The sequence below is a fragment of the Eurosta solidaginis genome, chromosome 2, assembly GCF_040869045.1.
Source record: "Eurosta solidaginis isolate ZX-2024a chromosome 2, ASM4086904v1, whole genome shotgun sequence".
Classification (NCBI taxonomy): domain Eukaryota; kingdom Metazoa; phylum Arthropoda; class Insecta; order Diptera; family Tephritidae; genus Eurosta; species Eurosta solidaginis.
In genome coordinates, this window is record NC_090320.1 from 269,033,318 (window position 1) to 269,050,978 (window position 17,661).

The 17,661-nt window shown below is 36.3% G+C and overlaps 2 protein-coding genes across 2 annotated transcripts in view; one reads left to right on the forward strand and one right to left on the reverse strand.

The window, feature by feature from the left end:
• Positions 1 to 17,661, reverse strand: part of Slob (Slowpoke binding protein) — a 304,418-nt gene that overhangs the window by 158,545 nt on the left and 128,212 nt on the right. The gene's annotated exons all lie outside the window — the stretch shown is intronic.
• LOC137240940 (uncharacterized) lies at positions 12,169 to 17,640 on the forward strand. Its single transcript, XM_067767943.1, has 2 exons — positions 12,169 to 12,420; positions 12,527 to 17,640. Exon 2 carries the CDS (start codon positions 12,715 to 12,717, stop codon positions 15,229 to 15,231), a length of 2,517 nt encoding a protein of 838 aa, XP_067624044.1. The 5' UTR covers positions 12,169 to 12,420; positions 12,527 to 12,714; the 3' UTR covers positions 15,232 to 17,640.

Here is a 17,661-nt window from a genome sequence, read left to right on the forward strand (position 1 = left end):
CTTCCTCTACATTCCAATACAAAGAAAATGGCAAGCAGTCGGTCGTTCTACTTCAAGGTTTATAAGTAAGCATGAAAGCTGGCTAGCTGGTAAAAGTTTTTTGGACGAAGAAATGCCTAGCACATCAACCAATCGAACTAGAGGAAGACGAACAAAACCCATAGAAGGATGTTCGACCTACACAAGGAAAAGGAAGCTGTCAGATTATACTAGAACTATCGCCACGACTCATCTTTAAGAAGCATTGGCTACTAAATATAAAAAGGACGAAGAAAACACCAGGTCTCATATTATAGGAGCAGTTGCGTTAGCAAGTCCAGTGCGACTGAGAAGGATCAGAATCAGCATTCCCACACCCCCAAATGTGCTACCTAGGAGATACGCTCCTGAATAGTCTTTGGCGCTGTTTATAGATCTCGGGTTATCGAAGGATAAATATAATATATTGCGTGAGTCATTATTGCAACATAATTTCGATCTTTTCCCTGGGTACAAACAAATCATTCAAGCCAAGAAAGAAACAGTTCCTCCAAGAGCCAAAATAACCGAGGTATCAGCTGAAGTTGAGCTCCAATACTTAATGGATCATACGTCTATGCGACTATTGAAAAATTTTTCTGAAGAAAAGTTGAAATCACTGCCAAAAAGCCTAAAATTGATAAATAAATGAGGCTGTGATGGATCATCAGGACAAAGAATAAATGTAGACGATGGAACAATTACAGAAGGTAATATGTTTATGGCTTCTATTGTTCCCTTCCGTTTAAAAGATGAAGTTTCAGAATATTGGAAAAATCCACGGACGTCATCAGTTAAATTTTGCCGGCCGATATTATTTAAATTGTAGAAGGAGTCTTCGGAACTCATAAAAGCTACAGTGAGTGATATAAAAAATCAAATCGCAAAATTAGAACTAACATTAATTGAAATCGAAGACGGAAATGTTATTACCATAAAGCATGATTTTCTTCTAACAATGGTCGATGAAAACGTTTTAAACTTACTAACAAACACATCATCTACATTGAAATGTTCAATCTGTAAGAAGAGTCAGAAAGCCTTTGAAAATCTTGATTATTCAATTATTGACGAACTAAATTATGAGTATGGAATATCTCCTTTGCATGCGAGGATAAGGTGCACGGAATTCGTTTTGAAACTGGCTTATACACTACCACAACAAGGAGAAGTTTTCGACGCCAATGCAACATCTAAAGAAAAACAAAACGTTAGAAAAAAAAAAATAATTCAAGATGTATTCTATAAAGAGCTTGGTCTGAGAGTTGACTGTCCAAAGTATGGATACGGCAACACAAATGATGGAAACCCCTCACGAAGATTTTTTGAAAACGATGAAATGACTGCTCGCATTACTGGAGTCGATAGAAATATTGTCAAACGAGTGGGAGTAATTTTAAATATTTTAAATTGCCATGAAAAAGTTGATGGACTTAATTTTTGGCCCATGGAAAAGGTTTAATAGAATACCAGTGTTTACCATTATGAAAATTGTCTGAAGAAGCTCAAGAATCTAAAAACAAAGACTACAAAAGATTTAGAAGTACTAACGTTTGCAAAATCTCACGAGTTAGACAAAACGAAGACCTTTTCAACATGTTGGCCATCTCTTCTGATCCAGTCACATCATCCATGAGGCATGTAAGATCACAAAAAGATCTTACAGACAACTATAGCTCAGAAATGGTTTCCTTGTTAGATATATTTTCAAGTGACGAAGACTGCGTTAAGATTAAATAAATGATCCACTTTTTTCTATCACAACAAAAAAATAATTTAGTACTTAGTTTTATTATTTTATTGAAAAAAAAAAGAAATCAATAAATAAAAAACGTTTAATCATAAGTGGGTAGAGCGATACAGATCATAAGTTTATCTGGTTTCATGTTCAAATAATCCTCATAAAAAAAATTTCAAAGTTTGTCCTTCAGTTTTTAAGAAATTTTTTTTTTTTTTGTATTTTTCTACAATTTTTCAAATTTGACGAATTATTGTGAAGCACCCTGTTACTCTGGCACTCTGTATTTTTAACTGTCCAAAGTCTAAATAATTAGCTTTCAGGTGCAGTACCAATCTTTAAAATATCTTCATTAGTTCAAAAGTTATGATTTTTACAAAGAAAAAACTCAAAAGGCACCATAGTCTGACGTAGTGCTTTTGAAGTTTTTCGATTTATTACATTTCTCTCATATTTCGCTACCAGTGTTCGGAGTATTTAAAACGATTACCAGAGTAAACGACTACGCCGGAGTAAAGATTAAATTTTCGGAGTATATTTTTTCTTCCTTTTTGAACGCGGGCGAACAACTAAAATCAAATTGATTTGGTGGCTTGGCAATCCCTTCTAGTGTGCTTTTGCTATGAAATGCTTCTCAGGAAAAAAAATATCTGCCTTATGAGATGCACATGGAGTCGGTCTAAAACGTGTAAGATGAACAATTAATGTTCCTATTAGCACACCACATTCTGGAAGAAAAGTGGGCTCTATCTCCAAGGATATTTATCGCGAAAAATTATTATTATTTTTTCGATTTACCATACATATTTCATGCTCTTATACTGACAGAAGATTTCAAGACTGTGGCAGATTCCTGTAGGAACGATAAAGACGACCTGGTAACTGACGTATAGAGTGTGGGGGTAGACGAACACGATACCCCGATTGCCGATCACGAAAACCACGCTCCGGCATCCAACTATGCTGAAGTGAGAATGGCAATATCACGGCTAAGAAATCACAAGGTGCCAAGTAATGACGGGATACCCGCCGGGCTATTCAAACATGGAGGCGAAGAGTTAATATAAGATAAAGAAGCAAAAAAAAAATGGGCCTTGCAGTAAATGTGGACAAGAGGAAGTACTTTCTGTCATCGTGGCCTTTGTAGCCACGTCACTGTTGACGGATATAAATTAGGAACTGTGAAGTATTTCTTCTATTTGGGTAGCAGCATTAAAAGCAAAAACAAGTTCGGCCTAGAAATTAAACGGAGAATAACTCTTGCCAACAAGTGCTTCTTTAAGCAAGTGAAAAGTAAAGTTTTCTCTCGAAGAACAAAATTCTCGTTCTACAAGTCACTCATCATACCTGTCCTGATGTATGGCTCGGAATCACGGAAGGTGTTGAGAGAAGATGAGATGGCTCTTGGTGTATTCGAGAGAAACGTTCTCTGGAAGATTTATTGTTCTATCCGTGATGTCGACTAGTATCGAAAGAGGTATAATAATGAGCTATATGAGTTTTTGCAGATATGACGATAGCGCAGCGCATAAAAACAGTTATGCGGATGAACGAATACGATCCGGCAGTTTGTAAACAGAGGAAAGAGAAGACCTTCACTGAGTTGGGAGAGACAGTTGGAGGAAGCTTTGACTTCGCTTGGTGCTCCCAATTGGCGACTGTTATCGCAAAACAGCGTTAGCTGACCTCACTGAGTCAACGTACTTCATTTCTACATAAAACCTCAAGAAGTGCTGTATGTTGAATTTTGGCAGGATTTACAGATCGCGTTCGGACACATTTTTTACTTATATTTTAATACTTCTATTCTCATTCCGTACGAAAAAAGTACAAAACTGTGAGTAAAATGTGAACAAACATGTCCTAAGATACGAACAATGATTTCGCATCAGCTTTTCATACGTATGCAATGACAACCAAAGATATAAGGAAGTAATATTATTCAGTTTTCAACTCGACCCAATTAAACCTTTGAAAAAAAATGTTGTAGGAGGTAAAAGCCGAGCAAAATACTCCGATTTAAATAAAGTCTGAACACTGCGTCAGCAATGAAACATACTGTCAAAAGCGTGACGTCACGTCGAGAAAATTTATTTTCCAGCCAACTATGATTTCTTTGTTATCTCATTTTTTAATGCGGGATCTGTTTGTTTATTGGTTCATATTAACAAAGTATGATTGTGCAGTTGAATATGATTCACTTGTAAGGAACCATTATGTCAAACAAATGTAAACAAATGAATTAACCCTATGTGGTACATGTTGCATTTTATCACTTCGTAAATTTTTTGATTTTTACCTTGTGTGCCAGCATTATTTATTACTACAAAGTAAAGAATATGAGAACTTAAAAAGATGACAGCACTTATTTTAATAAAACCAAACATGCAAGTCAAATTTGAATATCTGACGTTATATTAAAAGGATATTTTGCTAAAAATAAAACATATTTGTTTACAACCCATCTAAACCATTTTCCGTATTTAAGAGCCCGAGATTTATGCTTTCCGCATTGATTATCTTCCCACTTCCGAACCTCCTCGAGCCCTACTTCGAAAACTGGTTTCGAAAGGGCATTCTGTTTGAGTTTCCAAATCGGAAACATATATAGTATTTTGTTTAATTGTGCCCAACTTAAACGACTCGTTTCAAGGGAGCAGCTCCTGACTACAGCCGAGCACGTTAGTAAATACTCAAATCGGACGGACAGCTGATAAAAAATCTTAAAAAGTAATTTTGGAAGGGTGAGATGAATCTGTTAATACAACCCCATATATTCAATCATATTAATCCGGATTTAAGGCGCGATAAACTTTATTTCTAAAATGTTGATGTTGCTTTGCCCGGGGTGTGAACCCAGGGCATACGGTGTGGTAGGCGGAGCACGCTAAAATCACACCACGGTGGCCGCCATTAATCCGGATGGTCGGGCTTTTACCTTAATGGTGCTTGTGGCCGAAACGTACTGGATCACAAGGTGCCAAGTAATGACGGGATACCCGCCGGGCTATTCAAACATGGAGGCGAAGAGTTAATATAAGATAAAGAAGCAAAAAAAAAATGGGCCTTGCAGTAAATGTGGACAAGAGGAAGTACTTTCTGTCATCGTGGCCTTTGTAGCCACGTCACTGTTGACGGATATAAATTAGGAACTGTGAAGTATTTCTTCTATTTGGGTAGCAGCATTAAAAGCAAAAACAAGTTCGGCCTAGAAATTAAACGGAGAATAACTCTTGCCAACAAGTGCTTCTTTAAGCAAGTGAAAAGTAAAGTTTTCTCTCGAAGAACAAAATTCTCGTTCTACAAGTCACTCATCATACCTGTCCTGATGTATGGCTCGGAATCACGGAAGGTGTTGAGAGAAGATGAGATGGCTCTTGGTGTATTCGAGAGAAACGTTCTCTGGAAGATTTATTGTTCTATCCGTGATGTCGACTAGTATCGAAAGAGGTATAATAATGAGCTATATGAGTTTTTGCAGATATGACGATAGCGCAGCGCATAAAAACAGTTATGCGGATGAACGAATACGATCCGGCAGTTTGTAAACAGAGGAAAGAGAAGACCTTCACTGAGTTGGGAGAGACAGTTGGAGGAAGCTTTGACTTCGCTTGGTGCTCCCAATTGGCGACTGTTATCGCAAAACAGCGTTAGCTGACCTCACTGAGTCAACGTACTTCATTTCTACATAAAACCTCAAGAAGTGCTGTATGTTGAATTTTGGCAGGATTTACAGATCGCGTTCGGACACATTTTTTACTTATATTTTAATACTTCTATTCTCATTCCGTACGAAAAAAGTACAAAACTGTGAGTAAAATGTGAACAAACATGTCCTAAGATACGAACAATGATTTCGCATCAGCTTTTCATACGTATGCAATGACAACCAAAGATATAAGGAAGTAATATTATTCAGTTTTCAACTCGACCCAATTAAACCTTTGAAAAAAAATGTTGTAGGAGGTAAAAGCCGAGCAAAATACTCCGATTTAAATAAAGTCTGAACACTGCGTCAGCAATGAAACATACTGTCAAAAGCGTGACGTCACGTCGAGAAAATTTATTTTCCAGCCAACTATGATTTCTTTGTTATCTCATTTTTTAATGCGGGATCTGTTTGTTTATTGGTTCATATTAACAAAGTATGATTGTGCAGTTGAATATGATTCACTTGTAAGGAACCATTATGTCAAACAAATGTAAACAAATGAATTAACCCTATGTGGTACATGTTGCATTTTATCACTTCGTAAATTTTTTGATTTTTACCTTGTGTGCCAGCATTATTTATTACAACAAAGTAAAGAATATGAGAACTTAAAAAGATGACAGCACTTATTTTAATAAAACCAAACATGCAAGTCAAATTTGAATATCTGACGTTATATTAAAAGGATATTTTGCTAAAAATAAAACATATTTGTTTACAACCCATCTAAACCATTTTCCGTATTTAAGAGCCCGAGATTTATGCTTTCCGCATTGATTATCTTCCCACTTCCGAACCTCCTCGAGCCCTACTTCGAAAACTGGTTTCGAAAGGGCATTCTGTTTGAGTTTCCAAATCGGAAACATATATAGTATTTTGTTTAATTGTGCCCAACTTAAACGACTCGTTTCAAGGGAGCAGCTCCTGACTACAGCCGAGCACGTTAGTAAATACTCAAATCGGACGGACAGCTGATAAAAAATCTTAAAAAGTAATTTTGGAAGGGTGAGATGAATCTGTTAATACAACCCCATATATTCAATCATATTAATCCGGATTTAAGGCGCGATAAACTTTATTTCTAAAATGTTGATGTTGCTTTGCCCGGGGTGTGAACCCAGGGCATACGGTGTGGTAGGCGGAGCACGCTAAAATCACACCACGGTGGCCGCCATTAATCCGGATGGTCGGGCTTTTACCTTAATGGTGCTTGTGGCCGAAACGTACTGGATCTATGTTCAGAAAATAATCATAAACATTGACAAAACTGCTCAAAACCTTCGGGGAGTGTACCGCTACACCAACAACAACAACATGTGCTTATAAGCTGCGAGATAGTATACGTGTGCATGTATCCTACTGTTCTTGGCGTGCTCTTATAGCAATTGATAGTGTGACGAATATTAGTGACACTAACGCCCCGATTCTGAGCGTTACCGGTAAAATAGTACGCAGAACATTATGTAACCGAATATCATTACCAGTTCTTTTATCCGCAATTCTGGCCCAAGTGGTAACGCTGTCATCACCGAAAAACTCACCAGTGTCTGTGGAGAAATTGGAAAGGTAGTTTTCATCGCTCTCACGGTTGCCACTTTGGTCCATTAGGACCAAAAATGGTCCCTTCCAACCCCATTTGGCCCGCTGGTCCCTTCTCTTCAATGTTTGTCCTTTTTATGCAGTATACACGATTGGCACTTTTCTTTCTTTTTCACTCAGGTAAAAATTCACAATATTGCTCAAAAATTCGCCTCACTTTCGTTAGGCCCCATACAAAAAATTGCTCAGTCAATAAAATGTACCAGAAAAACAAGTAAGGAAGGTTAAGTTCGGGTGTAACCGAACATTACATACTCAGTTGAGAGCTATGGTGACAACATAAGGGAAAATAACAATGTAGGAAAATGAACCGAGGGAAACCCTGGAATGTGTATCAAATGAAAGGCATTAAAGAGTATTTTATGAGGGAGTGGGCCATAGTTCTATAGGTGGACGCCATTTAGGGATATAGCCATAAAGGTGGATCAGGGTTGACTCTAGAATGCGTTTGTACGATATGGGTATCAAATGAAAGGTGTTAATGAGTATTTTAAAAGGGAGTAATCCTTAGTTCCATAGGTGGACGCCGTTTCGAGATATCGCCACAAAGGTGGACCAGGGGTGACCCTAGAATTTGTTTGTACATTATGGGTATCAAAAGAAAGGAGTTAATGAGTATTTTAAAAGGGAGTAATCCTTAGTTCCATAGGTGGACGCCGTTTCGAGATATCGCCATAAAGGTGGACCAGGAGTGACCCTAGAATTTGTTTGTACAATATGGGCATCAAACAAAAGGTGTTAATGAGTATTTTAAAAGGGAGTGGGCCTTAGTTCTATAGGTGGATGCCGTTTCGAAATATCGCCATAAAGGTGGACGAGTGGTGACTCTAGAATGTGTTTGTACGATATGGGTATCAAACGAAAGTTGTTAATGAGTATTTTAAAAGGGAGTAATCCTTAGTTCCATAGGTGCACGCCGTTTCGAGATAACGCCATAAAGGTGGACCAGGGGTGACCCTAGAATTTGTTTTTACAATATGGTTATCAAAAGAAAGGTGTTAAAGAGTATTTTAAAAGGGAGTAATCCTTAGTTCCATAGGTGGACGCCGTTTCGAGATATCGCCATAAAGGTGGAGCAGGGGTGACCTTAGAATTTGTTTCTACAGTACGGGTATCAAAAGAAAGGTGTTAATGAGTATTTTAAAAGGGAGTAATCCTTAGTTCCATAGGTGGACGCCGTTTCGAGATATCGCCATAAAGGTGGGCCAGGGTGACTCTAGAATGTGTTTGTACGATATGGGTATCAAACGAAAGGTGTTAATGAGTATTTTAAAAGGGAGTAATCCTTAGTTCCATAGGTGCACGCCGTTTCGAGATAACGCCATAAAGGTGGACCAGGGGTGACCCTAGAATTTGTTTGTACAATATGGTTATCAAAAGAAAGGTGTTAAAGAGTATTTTAAAAGGGAGTAATCCTTAGTTCCATAGGTGGACGCCGTTTCGAGATATCGCCATAAAGGTGGAGCAGGGGTGACCCTAGAATTTGTTTCTACAGTACGGGTATCAAAAGAAAGGTGTTAATGAGTATTTTAAAAGGGAGTAATCCTTAGTTCCATAGGTGGACGCCGTTTCGAGATATCGCCATAAAGGTGGGCCAGGGTGACTCTAGAATGTGTTTGTACGATATGGGTATCAAACGAAAGGTGTTAATGAATATTTTAAAAGGGAGTAACACTTAGTTCCATAGGTGGACGCCGTTTCGAGATATCGCCATAAAGGTGGACCAGGGGTGACCCTAGAATTTGTTTGTACAATATGTGTATCAAAAGAAAGGTGTTAATGAGTATTTTAAAATGGAGTAATCCTTAGTTCCATAGGTGGACGCCGTTTCGAGATATCGCCATAAAGGTGGACCAGGAGTGACCCTAGAATTTGTTTGTACAATATGGGCATCAAACGAAAGGTGTTAATGAGTATTTTAAAAGGGAGTAATCCTTAGTTCCATAGGTGCACGCCGTTTCGAGATAACGCCATAAAGGTGGACCAGGGGTGACCCTAGAATTTGTTTGTACAATATGGTTATCAAAAGAAAGGTGTTAAAGAGTATTTTAAAAGGGAGTAATCCTTAGTTCCATAGGTGGACGCCGTTTCGAGATATCGCCATAAAGGTGGAGCAGGGGTGACCCTAGAATTTGTTTCTACAGTACGGGTATCAAAAGAAAGGTGTTAATGAGTATTTTAAAAGGGAGTACTCCTTAGTTCCATAGGTGGAATCCGTTTCGAGATATCGCCATAAAGGTGGGCCAGGGTGACTCTAGAATGTGTTTGTACGATATGGGTATCAAACGAAAGGTGTTAATGAGTATTTTAAAAGGGAGTAATCCTTTGTTCTGTAGGTGGAAGCCATTTCGAAATATCGCCATAAAGGTGGACCAGGGGTGACTCCAGAATGTGTTTGAACGATATGGGTATCAAAAGAAAGGTATTAATGAGGGTTTTAAAAGGGAGTGTTGGTCGCATTTTCGAGATATCGCCATAATGGTGGACCAGGAGTGACCCTAGAATTTGTTTGTACAATATGGGCATCAAACGAAAGGTGTTAATGAGTATTTTAAAAGGGAGTAATCCTTAGTTCCATAGGTGGACGCCGTTTCGCGATATCGCCATAAAGGTGGAGCAGGGGTGACCCTAAAATTTGTTTCTACAATATGAGTATCAAAAGAAAGGTGTTAATGAGTATTTTAAAAGGGAGTAATCCTTAGTTCCATAGGTGGACGCCGTTTCGAGATATCGCCATAAAGGTGGGCCAGGGGTGACTCTAGAATTCGTTTGTGCAATATGGATATCAAACGAAAGGAGTTAATGAGTATTTTAAAAGGGAGTGGGCCTTAGTTCTATAGGTGGACGCCTTTTCGAGGTATCGCAATAAAGGTGGACCAGGGGTGACTCTAGACTTTGTTTGTACGATATGGGTATCAAATGAAAGGTGTTAATGAGTATTTTTAAAAGGGAGTGGGCCTTCGTTCTATAGGTGTTCGCCTTTTCGAGATATCGCCATAAAGGTGGACCAGGGGTGACTCTATAATGAGTTTGTACGATATGGGTATCAAATTAAAGGTATTAATTAAAATTAAAAGGGAGTGGTGTGAAGGCGTTTTCCAGATATCGACCAAAATGTGGACCAGGGTGACCCAGAACATCATTGTTGGATACCGCTAATTTATTTATATATGTAATACCTGCCAAGATTTTAAGGGTTTTTTATTTCGCCCTGCAGAACTTTTTCATTTTCTTCTACTTAATATGGTAGGTGTCACAACCATTTTATAAAGTTTTTTTCTAAATTAATATTTGATTTTAGCGACCTTTATACGTTTAAATGTAAAGTTTTTATTTTGCCGGCTCTAGGTCAAAAGTAATAAAACGATTTGGTTTTTTTTATTTTCCCAATATATTTCGATCACCTTCGGAGATCTTCATCAGGGGGCTACAACAATAATAAACAATTCAGCTTAAATTGTAATAACTAACAATAATAACTAAATAAACCATCCTATGTATATAATGGCATTCATATTTATATACATACATACATTTAAATTTTTACTTTGCTAATCTGCGTCCGTTCGGTTCGCCATGTAGCTTTGAACTAATTTTCCACGATTCTAGCAAGTGTCTGTAGATATGTGAGCAGCCGTCGGTATCTATTTTATAGTTAAGTCTCTTGTTTATTGGTGTGTTTGTTATGTGGAGCATTTCTAAAGTGAAGCGTTTTTTGTAATTTTGCTCTGTTTGAAGTATGCTCACTGCTTCGAAATCTGGTTGATGGCCGCTCTCTGCACAGTGGGCCGCAAGTGCAGTTTTTTGCGTGTTACTAGCTGCTCTGCATTTTATATCAGATCGGTGGCCTGATATCCTCGTTTTCAATTTATTCTTAGTTGTACCTACATACTCTTTGTTACATTTATCGTTTTCATTTCCAGCGCATGTAATTTTGTATACAATGTTGTTTTTGTCTAATAATGCTACTTTACTTTTCATGTTGTTGTAGAAAATATTCGTCGTATAGGCTGGTTTATGTGCAATTTTGATGTTTTCCTTGTCATATATGTCGGAACCTTTTAATCTGTCGGAGAAGCCTGGTATATATAACATCGATTTGTACTTTGTAGTTGTTTTTTCTCCGTTTTTGGGTATTTTTATTTCACTGTAAGCTTTTATCATCCTCCGTATAATTCCATGAGGGAAGTCATTCATTTTTAGTATATTTGCAATTTTTCTTTTGTTTTCAGGGTGGAACACTGCATCACTCGTGTCCAACACCTTCCCAATAAAGTTTTTGGCTGTATTTATAATCATGCTTCTCGGATTTTTGGATTTGTAGCTCATTATCCGTCCTGATGATGTGGGCTTTTGGTACCAATCTACTCTTATTTGGTTACCTCTCTTACATACGAGACAATCCAAGAAGGGTAATCTGTTTTCAGTCTCTAGCTCCATGGTAAATTGTATATCTTTATGATATGTGTTTAGGGTTTTCATTGTTTTCTCTAGTTCGTCCTCCCTTATTATTGCAAACACATCATCAACGTACTTACTAAGTAGTCTCGTGTTTGTCAATTTCTTCAATATTTCTTCCATGATGATGTCGGCTACTATCGGTGATGCCGGAGATCCCATTGGAAGCCCTCTTAACTGCGTATAAATAATTTCTTCATACTTAAAATATCTATTCTCTGTGATACAAAAGGTCAATATTTCCATAAAGAGCTTTTTTGGCATATCTGTGTATTGTTTTATGTCATCCCACTTTGTCATTATAGTCCCTATAGCTAAATCCGTTGGTACACTTGGAAACAATGACACTACATCAAACGACACCAGACGTTCATCATCACATATACAGGAGTTGTTTATCTTATTTTTGAACTCTATTGCACTTTTTACATTAAATTTTGATTCGGAAGTCAAATTTTTTAAAACGTTGGTCAAGTATTTACACAAATTATAGGACGGAGAATTAATCATTGAACAAATTGGTCTTAAAGGTATATTATCTTTGTGTACTTTTGGCGCACCATATATTCGTGGTGGTAGAGCGGTATGGGTTGTCATTTGTGATCTTTCTCTTTTTGTAATGATACCTAGTACCTTGCGGCCCACTGTGCAGAGAGCGGCCATCAACCAGATTTCGAAGCAGTGAGCATACTTCAAACAGAGCAAAATTACAAAAAACGCTTCACTTTAGAAATGCTCCACATAACAAACACACCAATAAACAAGAGACTTAACTATAAAATAGATACCGACGGCTGCTCACATATCTACAGACACTTGCTAGAATCGTGGAAAATTAGTTCAAAGCTACATGGCGAACCGAACGGACGCAGATTAGCAAAGTAAAAATTTAATTGTATGTATGTATATAAATATGAATGCCATTATATACATAGGATGGTTTATTTAGTTATTATTGTTAGTTATTACAATTTAAGCTGAATTGTTTATTATTGTTGTAGCCCCCTGATGAAGATCTCCGAAGGTGATCGAAATATATTGGGAAAATAAAAAAAAACCAAATCGTTTTATTACTTTTGACCTAGAGCCGGCAAAATAAAAACTTTACATTTAAACGTATAAAGGTCGCTAAAATCAAATATTAATTGGAACTACGGAAGGCACGCCGTGAACAAAAGAAACCAACAAGATGGTTTATGCAAAATTAAAAAACACCTACAACAACAAGACAAAACAAGCTATCAACAAGTATAAATCAGAATCCATCCAGATGACAAAGTTGCAGTCCAACATAAGGTTTTTATTAAAATGTAGGGAAGCTAAAATTATACCTAAGTTTTTACAAAACACAACAAAACTAAATTACATATTTACCATTAACAATCACATACCTAAATATATAAGACACATATTGGACAAACACATAAGATTATTTCACAGTAAAATACTAAATACTTTAATTAAATTCAAACACGATATTTTAAAAGTGAAAACAAAAAAACTTACTTATACTAAGGCCACTTTAAACCAAAATATAAAAGAGGAAGATCTGAAAGCTTTTTTCGAGAGTGAACAACAACTCGCACTCACACGTGCCAGCATTTGCAAAAACACGCAACAAGCAAAGCTCGGAAAATTGAGAAGCGCACGAAACAACGAAGCACTCGAAAACAACAACAACAGACATTGGTTTGTAAACCAAACAAAAACAGATTTTCCACCTGATGTTGAGGCGCTTCTTGCAAAAGGTCCAAAGTTTGCTCTACCGGTTGCAAAAAACACTTTCCCTTTATTCAAATGTATAGCGGATGGAGAAGAGCTAATACAGAGCGTGAAAAATAAAGAGGATCAAGAGTCTGCGAGAACAAAACTATCGTTGCTGATAAAAGAAACAGTAACAAAACATAAAACGAAAACAGCTGATATAGCCATTAACGATACAGTGGGGCGAACCCGAAAATTTCTAAACCAAAACAAAAATATAGTTATTTTAAATGCAGATAAGGGTAACGTGACTGTTGCAATGGAAAAAAGTGACTACATAGTAAAGATGAATAATATATTATCCGATCTGTCAACATATAGAATATTACGACAAGACCCAACGTTGCGTTTACAAACAAAAAACAATCAATTAGTAGATAAATTAGAGAAAATAGGTATCATTACAAAAAGAGAAAGATCACAAATGACAACCCATACCGCTCTACCACCACGAATATATGGTGCGCCAAAAGTACACAAAGATAATATACCTTTAAGACCAATTTGTTCAATGATTAATTCTCCGTCCTATAATTTGTGTAATTACTTGACCAACGTTTTAAAAAATCTGACTTCCGAATCAAAATTTAATGTAAAAAGTGCAATAGAGTTCAAAAATAAGATAAACAACTCCTGTATATGTGATGATGAACGTCTGGTGTCGTTTGATGTAGTGTCATTGTTTCCAAGTGTACCAACGGATTTAGCTATAGGGACTATTATGACAAAGTGGGATGACATAAAACAATACACAGATATGCCAAAAAAGCTCTTTATGGAAATATTGACCTTTTGTATCACAGAGAATAGATATTTTAAGTATGAAGAAATTATTTATACGCAGTTAAGAGGGCTTCCAATGGGATCTCCGGCATCACCGATAGTAGCCGACATCATCATGGAAGAAATATTGAAGAAATTGACAAACACGAGACTACTTAGTAAGTACGTAGATGATGTGTTTGCAATAATAAGGGAGGACGAACTAGAGAAAACAATGAAAACCCTAAACACATATCATAAAGATATACAATTTACCATGGAGCTAGAGACTGAAAACAGATTACCCTTCTTGGATTGTCTCGTATGTAAGAGAGGTAACCAAATAAAAGTAGATTGGTACCAAAAGCCCACATCATCAGGACGGATAATGAGCTACAAATCCAAACATCCGAGAAGCATGATTATAAATACAGCCAAAAACTTTATTGGGAAGGTGTTGGACACGAGTGATGCAGTGTTCCACCCTGAAAACAAAAGAAAAATTGCAAATATACTAAAAATGAATGACTTCCCTCATGGAATTATACGGAGGATGATAAAAGTTTACAGTGAAATAAAAATACCCAAAAACGGAGAAAAAACAACTACAAAGTACAAATCGATGTTATATATACCAGGCTTCTCCGACAGATTAAAAGGTTCCGACATATATGACAAGGAAAACATCAAAATTGCACATAAACCAGCCTATACGACGAATATTTTCTACAACAACATGAAAAGTAAAGTAGCATTATTAGACAAAAACAACATTGTATACAAAATTACATGCGCTGGAAATGAAAACGATAAATGTAACAAAGAGTATGTAGGTACAACTAAGAATAAATTGAAAACGAGGATATCAGGCCACCGATCTGATATAAAATGCAGAGCAGCTAGTAACACGCAAAAAACTGCACTTGCGGCCCACTGTGCAGAGAGCGGCCATCAACCAGATTTCGAAGCAGTGAGCATACTTCAAACAGAGCAAAATTACAAAAAACGCTTCACTTTAGAAATGCTCCACATAACAAACACACCAATAAACAAGAGACTTAACTATAAAATAGATACCGACGGCTGCTCACATATCTACAGACACTTGCTAGAATCGTGGAAAATTAGTTCAAAGCTACATGGCGAACCGAACGGACGCAGTAGCAAAGTAAAAATTTAAATGTATGTATGTATATAAATATGAATGCCATTATATACATAGGATGGTTTATTTAGTTATTATTGTTAGTTATTACAATTTAAGCTGAATTGTTTATTATTGTTGTAGCCCCCTGATGAAGATCTCCGAAGGTGATCGAAATATATTGGGAAAATAAAAAAAAAACCAAATAGTTTTTTTCTAAATTTAAATTTCGCGTCAATAAAACAATCCAATTATCTTACCATGTTTCATCCCTTTTTTCGTATTTGGTATAGAATTATGGCATTTTTTCGTTTTTCGTAATTTTCGATATCGAAAAAGTGGGCGTGGTCATAGTCGGATTTCGTTCATTTTTCATACCAAGATAAAGTGAGTTCACGTAAGCACGTGAACTAAGGTCATTAAAGATATGTCGATTTTTGCTCAAGTTATCGTGTTAACGGCCATGCGGAAGGACAGACGGACGACTGTGTATAAAAACTGGGCGTGGCATCAACCGATTTCGCCCATTTTCACAGAAAACAGTTAACGTCATAAAATCTATATCCCCACCAAATTTCAAAAGGATTGGTAATTTTTGTTCGACTTATGGCGTTAAAAGTATCCTAGACAAATTAAATGAAAAAGGGCGAGCCACGCCCATTTTGAAATTTTATTCTATTTTTGTATTTGGTTGCACCACATCATTACTGGAGTTGAATGTTGACATAATTTACTTATATACTGTAAAGATATTAAATTTTTTGTTAAAATTTTACTTTAAAAAAAAATTTTTTTAAAAGTGGGCGTGGTCCTTCTCCGATTTTGCTAATTTTTATTAGGCAGACATATAGTAATAGGAGTAACGTTCCTGCCAAATTTCATCATGATATCTTCAACGACTGCCAAATTACAGCTTGCAAAACTTTTAAATTACCCTCTTTTAAAAGTGGGTGGTGCCACGCCCATTGTCCAAAATTTTACTAATTTTCTATTCTGCGTCATAAGTTCAACTCATCTACCAAGTTTCGTCGCTTTAGCTGTCTTTTGTAATGAATTATCGCACTTTTTCGGTTTTTCGAAATTTTCGATATCGAAAAAGTGGGCGTGGTTATAGTCCGATATCGTTCATTTTAAATAGCGATCTGAGATGAGTGTTCAGGAATCTACATACCAAATTTCATCAAGATACCTCAAAATTTACTCAAGTTATCGTGTTAACGGACGGACGGACGGACATGGCTCAATCAAATTTTTTTCGATCCTGATTATTTTGATATATGGAAGTCTATATCTATCTCGATTCCTTTATATATGTACAACCAACCGTTATCCAATCAAACTTAATATACTCTGTGAGCTCTGCTCAACTGAGTATAATAATACTTCACCTAGGATATAATTTATGCCAGGCTATAAAAAGAAAAATGTTGGCAAACACATTGTCGTTAATTGTTGATGAAATAACCGACTAATCAAAAAAAAAGTATTGTTTTATAATATTAATTACGGCTAGATATTTCGATCGGTTATAAAACACTATGTAAAATATATGAAAATAAAAATTACTTCTCGGACTATTGTGGTGTTAAGCCACGCAAAGTAATTGAAAATTAAGTATCTTGGCACAAGAAATATTTTAACTCGAAGACAGAAAGAAGCAAATGCAAAAAAGATTTGATTTCGGAACAAATGTTTTGTACAAAATTATTCCTATACGTGCTAGCAGAACCCCTGAGGCCTGGGATCAAAACTCACACTTACTGAATCTAGGCTCTGATATGAAGTTTAAACGTTAAGGAAAAAGGAAGCATCTATAAAAATAGTACTAACAAAATCGCCTAGTTTCATTTATGATTTACCGAGTTTTCCACATACATAGTTCGGCAACACCAGAACGCAAATTTTGTACATTTTCTTACTAAAACCTAACTGCAATATACATTTTATTTCATTGCAATCAACAACATAATGCTAGAACCAAAAGCTTTGTGACCAAAACTAGGTTCACAACGTTTGGTTGGTGAAAGACATAGACTTATCCTATGTCAAAATATAGAACCGTTTTTGGTTGCATGAACATATCTTTGTTTGTTCAGCTTGAATTAAAGGAAAGTCTGCAATATGTTTAGTAAAATTTTATATGGAAACATTCTAAATTTTTTTATTTTATACTAAAATAAAACAAAAATTTGGTTTTTTTTCGATGAATTTTGGTCCCAAATGAAAACATGGTGTGGCATCCGTGTTCGCTTTATCGAAAATGTCTCACTTGTAGATACGAGGTTAACGAATAAACGGGATGATGTGTGTATGCATATTATGCATGATAAGTTTCTACATAGGTATATTGTAATTTATTTTGTGAAAGTACATAATGTAAACAAATATGTATAGCAAGAGGCAACACTTTTTTACTATTATCTTTACTTATTTGAGCTTACTATTCTTTATTTTTCAGTTTTGCCT

What these genes read in the sequence shown, in the direction of transcription:
- LOC137240940 (XM_067767943.1), top strand. Translation starts at nt 12,715, where the DNA reads ATGGTTTATGCAAAATTAAAAAACACCTACAACAACAAGACAAAACAA.